The sequence below is a fragment of the Carlito syrichta genome, unplaced genomic scaffold, assembly GCF_000164805.1.
Source record: "Carlito syrichta isolate Samal-C Ts95f unplaced genomic scaffold, Tarsius_syrichta-2.0.1 Scaffold306175, whole genome shotgun sequence".
In the NCBI taxonomy this organism is placed as follows: Eukaryota; Metazoa; Chordata; class Mammalia; order Primates; family Tarsiidae; genus Carlito; species Carlito syrichta.
The window spans coordinates 17055-24221 of NW_007250271.1; the positions used below are offsets into that span (position 1 = coordinate 17055).

The following is a 7167-nucleotide window of genomic DNA, read 5'->3' on the forward strand; positions in this document are numbered from 1 at the left end:
AAACATTATGCCAAGTGAAGTAAGCCAAGCACAAAAGGAAAGATGGTGTCTGATTCCATTTACATGAAGTACCTAGAATAAACAAGTTTACAGAGACAGAAAGTAGAATCAGTGTTACCAGGGGTGGGTGGGGCTGTATAGGGAATTATTGTTTAATGGGTACAGAGTTTCAGTATGAATGATAAAAAAGTTCTGAAAGTAGATAGTAGTGATGATTATACAACATTGTGAATGTATTAATGCCATTGAATTGTACCCTTAAAAATGGTTAAAATTGTATGTTTGATGTTACGTATATTTTGCCACCATAAAAGAAACTATTGGATAAATTCCAGAATTTTAGACATAAACTATCTAGAAATCGTGGTTGTTTTACTTATTGTGTGTCTCACCTTGTAGCTAAGTGCACTCAGATTTTGTGTACTTGTTTTGAATTTGATGAATTGATAGATGGGATTGAGAGCTAGGTTTCTAACCAAGATTCATGCAATATCAAAACAGGTTGAGCTATATACCAGCTAGTCTGCTAGGCACTGAGGGTACAGTGGTAAACAAGATAAGACACAGTCCCTGGAGTCTACTGGTTGCTAAGATTGGACAGAAAAAAGAATAAACTTCTTATTAAGAAACAAGGGATTAAAAAATCAGGTGACTTGTTTTTTTCCTTAATGATTTCCTTTGTGGGGTGATTTTAAAATATCCTTTTCCTCCCTTCAGGTTGCTATGGAAATATGTGACCACATAAAAGGAAGTCCATTCTCATAATTCTGATACCTGAGATGTAACTGGACTGAGGAGTGAAACAGGAACAATTTTAGTGCCAACTTTAATTACAATGGCCACTGATTCAGGGGAGCCAGCTAGCACAGATGATTCTGAGAAACCTGATGGAGTTTCATTTGAAAACAGAGTTCCTCAGGTTGCTACAACTTTGACGGTAGAAGCTAGACTAAAGGAAAAAAGCAACACCTCCTTGGCTTCTAGGGAAACTGTAGAAAGGAAGAGATTTTTCCGAAAAAGCATTGAAATGACGGAAGATGACAGAGTTACCGAATCTTCCTCTAAAGATGAGAGAATAAAGGCTGCAACAAATATTCCAAGAGTAGATAAACTTCCTACGAATGTGCTAAGAGGTGGACAAGAAGTTAAATATGAACAGTGTTCAAAGGCAGCTTCAGAAACCTCAAAAGATTGTTTCAAGGAGAAAACTGAAAAGGAAATGGAAGAAGAAGCAGAAATGAAGGCTGTAGCTACTTCTCCTAGTGGCAGGTTTCTGAAATTTGACATAGAGCTGGGAAGAGGAGCATTTAAAACAGTGTATAAAGGACTGGACACCGAAACATGGGTTGAGGTTGCTTGGTGTGAGCTGCAGGTGGGTATATAATCTTCTTGATTTTAATTAATTTCAGTTTTAGCTGGCCTGACCTTCTGAGTGGTCCAGGAGTAAAATGTATCCTGTATTAAAATAAAATGAAGGGCTTGTCTCCCACCTCCCAGAAATTATGTTCCTTTCCTAGGTCCTCTTAGGAGTTCATGCCAAACTTGTTTTTCTTCTGTTGTTTCCCTCTCTGTTTTAAAGGGAAGATCATCTATCATGGCTTTCTTTGGGAAAAATTCTCTTAATGTATTAGCCTTAGGAAATTCCCAAAATTCTTAATATCTCCTTTTGAAAACTTTTTGTAAATGTATGATTTATGAGTTGATTGTTATACTAAGTACTTGAGAGTGTGATGGGGAGATATATTCAGTGTGATATATACCTTTTCTTTTTCTTCAACAAAATTTTGGGCGTTCATATGGTTTTTCAGAACAGGAATTGTTTTACTTGATTCTTTGAGGACATCTGTTGCTATAAACTCACTACGACTTTGAGTTTACTTCAGAGAGGATCTCTGGAAGAATCTCTTGACATTAATCAACTGGAATGTGTTTAGAAAGGAAACATGAAAGCAACGGGAAAATGAATTACCTGGGTATTTTGTTTTATAATAAATGTTTATGTAGTGCTTTCTTTTTTTTTTTTTGAGTTGGAGTCTCACTCTGTCGCCCAGACTGGAGTGCAGTGGCCGCTCCCAGTCACCGCAGCCTCAACCTGCTGGGCTCCGGCAATCCTTCCGCCTCAGCCTTCCAAGTAGCCGGAACTATAGGCATGCGCTACCACGCCCGGCTGATTTTTTGATTTATTGTAGAGCTGAGGTCTCGCCAAGTTGCCCAGGTGGGTCTCGAACCCTCGGGCTCAGGCAATCCACCCACCTCAGCCTCCCAAAGGCACGGGATTACAGGCCGAGCCACCGAGCCCGGCTTATGTAGTACTTTCAAATGATGAAGGACTAAATGGAGACAGAACATCATAGAAGGGATTACAGTGAGAATAGTTTTACACAGATGTAGGACACATATAAAAAAAACCTTTGTGACTTTAGTTGTTTCATGGGAGATAGTAAATGATCACATGGGATGCTTAAAATTAAGATGGAATAAAGTCAGTCACTAAATACAGCTTTTTATTATCGTTCAAAGTCAGTCACTCACTGAATACAAGTTTTTGTTGTGAATGTGGGTATATATAACACTATGATTTTCACCCATTTTGAATTTCCTGTAGGTCACCATTTAGACAAGTTGGAGTTTAGTCCAGTTTCTTACATTCTTGGGAAGCTTTTTATTTAATGCCATGGTTTTCAACCTTTGGTATTTGTATGAGTCAGTATTTGTTTCTTATGCAGATTCTGGCATCTGTTGCTACAGATTTTGATTCAGTAGTCTAGGTTGCGGTGCAAGACTAATTTTGAGAAATTTTCTAAGTGCTTCTAATAATTTAGGAAGTCCCTTTACCACTCTTTGGAAGGCAAGTTACCTATTAGTCAAGTCATTCAGGTGGTCCTTGAAAGGTATGCACATGTGTGGGGTTTGCTTGATTTTCTTCTCATCCCTTAAAATAATTTTATAAAGTGTATATCATAGCATAAATATTAGATAATGTGGGCAAATAAGCATCAAAATCACCTAAAATTCCACTACTTTGAATATGCTTCAAACATTTTAGTATACATATATGCATACCCATATATCTGTATATAGTTTTGCTCTTTATTTTCACTTATCTTGAACATCTTTTCATTATTTATAAGTATATATTTGCATAATATTTTTTGAGTTGGAGTCTCACTCTGTTACCTAGGTTGAGTACAGTGGCATGATCACAACTACTGCAGCCTTGACCTGCTGGGCTCAGGTGATCCTTCCTCTTACTTTTTTTTTTTTTGAGTTGGAGTCTTACTCTGTCACCTAAGCTTAATGCCACCGCAGCCTTGACCTGCTGGGCTCAGATGATCCTTCCATATCAGCCTTTTAGTTAGCTGCAACTACAGGCACGTGCCACCATACCCAGCTAATTTTTTGATTTCTTGTAGAGACAAGTTCTTACCAAGTTTCCCAGGCTGGTCTCGAACCCCTGGGCTCAGGCATCCTCTTGCCTCCACCTTCCAAAGTGTTGGGATTACAGGCGTGAGCCACTGTGCCTGGCTTCAGTCTTTCAAGTAGCTAGGAGTAGAGGTGTGCGTCAACATGTCCGGCTAATTTTTAAAAAAAATTTATTGTAGAGAGGAGGTCTTGCCATGTTTTCCAGGCTGGTCTAGAACTCCTGGACTCAGGTAATCCTCACAACTTGGCCTCTCAAAGTGCTGGGATTACAGGTATGAGCCACTGTGCCTGGCCCTACATAATTATTTATTTTATTTTATTTTTGAGTTGGAGTCTCACTCTGTCGCCCAGACTGGAGTGCAATGGCTGCTACTGGCCACCGCAGCCTCGACTTGCTGGGCTCCGGCGATCCTTCCACCTCAGCCTTCAGAGTAGCTGGAATTACAGGCATGTGCTACCACGCCCAGCTGATTTTTGATTTATTGTAGAGATGAGGTCTCGCCAAGTTGCCCAGGGGGGTCTCGAACCCTCGGGTTCAGGCAATCTACTTACCTCAGCCTCCCAAGGCACGGGATTACAGGCTGAGCCACCGAGTCCGACTCATAATTATTTTTAATAGATGCTTAGTATTTCATTGTAGGATCCTTATAGGTTATTTATTTATTTATTTTTTGAGTCGAAGTCTCACTCTGTTGCCTAGGCCGGAGTACAGTGGCACGATCATGGCCACTGCAACCTTGACCTGCTGGGTTCAGGCAATCTTCTCGCCTCTGCTTTCCAAAGTGCCTCCCAAGGTGCTGGGATTAAAGGCTTGAGCCACTGTGCACAGTTGTTTAACCAACCTTCTGTTCTTGGATATGTAGGTTTTTCTTTAATATTTTGCTATTTTAACTATGTCTGTGATGAACATTATTGTATTATTGTATAGAATATTGAAAATTATGTAAATTTTAATTTCATCTCTGCATTGTGACATCAGTAACACTCATCTTTTATTGATATTGTCTGTACATGAGGAAAATAATTTTCATTCACTTTGTAGTAGGGTACATAGTAAAGATAAGTCAATTATTTTGCAAATTGTGTGCTCTAGCTATGTCAAAGGATGCTTAGGTAAAACTTGAAGAAAATATTACAGTGGGAGAAACTCCCTAGGGTACTGCCTTGTATCACTCACCTATGGAAAAGCTGGAAGGTCTATTACGGTTTTACTACTCAAAGTTGGGTCCCTAGACCAGCATCATGGATATCACCTGGGAGCTTATTGGAACTGTATATTTTCAGACCTTATCCCAGATCTTCTGAATCAGGATCTGTCTCTTAATAACATCTCCATGATATTTGTAGGCATAGTAAATAGAATTTGAAGAGCATAGACATTTGGGACCAGTTCAAATAGCTAGCTGAATCAGAATAGGGATTCTCTTAATACACTAGACTTTGTGTCATATCATATATACTGATTTCTGGCTTCATTCCAGACTTCTCAAATTGGCATCTCTTGGAGATGGGTCCCAGGAACTTATTCTTTATTTCTTTGAGTTGGAGTCTTACTCCCTCACCCTCACTGGAATGCAGTAGCATGCTCACAGCCACCTCAGCGTCAACCTGCTGGACCCCGGCGATCCTTCTGCCTCAGCCTTCCAAGTAGCCAGAACTACAGGCACATACTACCATGCCCAGCTAGTTTTTTTGATTTATTGTAGAGACAAAGTCTCACCAAATTGCCTGGGGTGGTTTTAAACCCACGAGCTCAGGCAATCCACTCGCCTCGGCCTCCCAAAGTGCTGGGATTACAGGCTGATCCACGAACCCGGCCAGAACGTATTCTTTAAAAGTTCCCCAGCTGATTGGACACATAGCCAGATTTAGGAATCTCTAATGTGGAGCAAATGTAATAGATATATAAAGTGCATTTTAATTTACACAGAGGACAATTGCAATTTTCTGTTCTGAAAGAAATGTCAGAATTCATGGACTTATTTGATCAGATTTTAGATATCATCTCATCTACCTTTGAAATCAAGAACAACTAGCTTATTTAGAATTTCTGGAGAATAAGGGGAATCATCTTTTAATTACTTTCCTGAATACTATGCAGTTTATAATGCACAATTTCTCATTCTTCTTCTACAAAGTCTTATTTATTATATAGTTAAACAATTTTGTAGGAAAAAACCCCAGTGAGTAGTTTAAATGTTTAAATTATTCTAGGCCAGGTGCAGTGGCTCAGCCTGTAATCCCAACACTTTGGGAGGCTGAGGTGAGAGGATTACCTGAGCCCTGAGGATTTGAGGCCAGCCTGGGCAAATTGGTGAGATCTTGGCTCTACATAAACCACCACAACAACAACACCAACACAACTAGCCAGGTGTTGTGGCATGTGTCTGTAGTTCCAGCTACTTGGAAGGCTGAGGCGGAAGGATCGCCAGCACCTGGCAGGTTGATGCTGCGGTGGCCATGAGTGTGCCACTGTACTCCAACCTGGGTAACAAGAGTGAGACTTTAACTCAAAAATAAAAATTATTCTAGATTATTTTCCAATCTTTGTCTATATATGTGTATGAGATTATATATATAATTGATATGTTCATGCTTTTGTCTTATCAATTCGTAATATATTTTCTACTTATTAACATTATTAAAATACGTAAACTGTATTTTATTGCATTCACACTACTTCTTGATTAATCTTCTTCCCTAGTGTTAGGCACTTGTTATTAAAAAATTTCATTTTTTTAGAGATGGAGTCTTGCTATATTGCCTAGGCTGGTCTCAAACTTTTGGGCTCAAGTGATCTCCTACCTGAGCCTCCCAAGTAGCTGGAACTACTAGGCATGAGTCATTGCACGTGGCACTTTTTTTTTTTTTTTTGAATGAGAGTCTTACTCTGTCATCCAGGCTGAAGTGCAGTGGCACAATCATGGCTCACTGCAGCCTCAACCTCCTAGACTCAGGCGATCCTTCCACTTGAGCCTTCTCAGTAGCTGGGAATACAGGCGTGCCCCACCATGCCAGGATAATTTTTTAATATTTTATAGAGACAAGGCCTCACCATGTTACTCAGGCTGGTCTTGAATTCCTGAGCTCAAGCAGTCTTCCTGCTTCAGCCTCCCAAAGTGTTGGGATTGCAGGTGTTAACCACCACACCCTGCTCACTTTTCTTTTAAAAACATTTTTAAAATTTTTGAGTCAGAGTCTCACTTTTTCGCCCAGGCTGGAGTACAATGGCATGATCATGGCTACCCACAGCCTCACCTGTTAGGTTCAGGCAATCCTTCCTTTTCAGCCTTCCACGTGGCTGGAACTACAGGCACGTGCTACCATGCCTGGCTAATTTTTTGATTTATTGTAGAGACGAGGTCTCACCAAGTGCCAGACTGGTCTCGAACCCCTGGACTCAGGTAATCCTCTTGCCTCCGCCTCCCAAAGTGGTGGGATTACAGGCGTGAACCACCATGCCTGGCAAGTTTGTCATCTTTAATGGTTTCCATTATTTTATTTTTTAAATGCATTAGTGGAAAGACTTTGAACTTGGTAAATTACTGGATAATTACTTGGTAAATTGGTAAATTACTGTGAGTAATGGGCTATCAGTTGTAAGTCTTCTTTTTTTTTGAGTTGGAGTCTCACTCGGTCACCCAGACTGGAGTGCAGTGGCCGCTCCTGGCCACCACAGCCTCGACCTGCTGGGCTCCGGCGATCCTTCCGCCTCAGCCTTCCAAGTAGCTGGAACTACAGGCA

General features: G+C 40.4%; 1 protein-coding gene across 3 annotated transcripts in view; it reads left to right on the plus strand.

Annotated features, from left to right (window-relative positions):
- Positions 1-723: 723 nt before the first annotated feature.
- WNK3 (WNK lysine deficient protein kinase 3) overlaps positions 724-7167 on the plus strand; it is a 127831-nt gene continuing 121387 nt past the window's right edge. For all 3 annotated transcript variants that reach the window (XM_021714959.1, XM_008062953.1, XM_008062954.1), the window contains exon 1: positions 724-1372. In XM_021714959.1, the coding sequence (XP_021570634.1) occupies positions 836-1372 (537 nt within the window). In that variant the 5' untranslated portion in view covers positions 724-835. The remainder of the gene's footprint in view (positions 1373-7167) is intronic.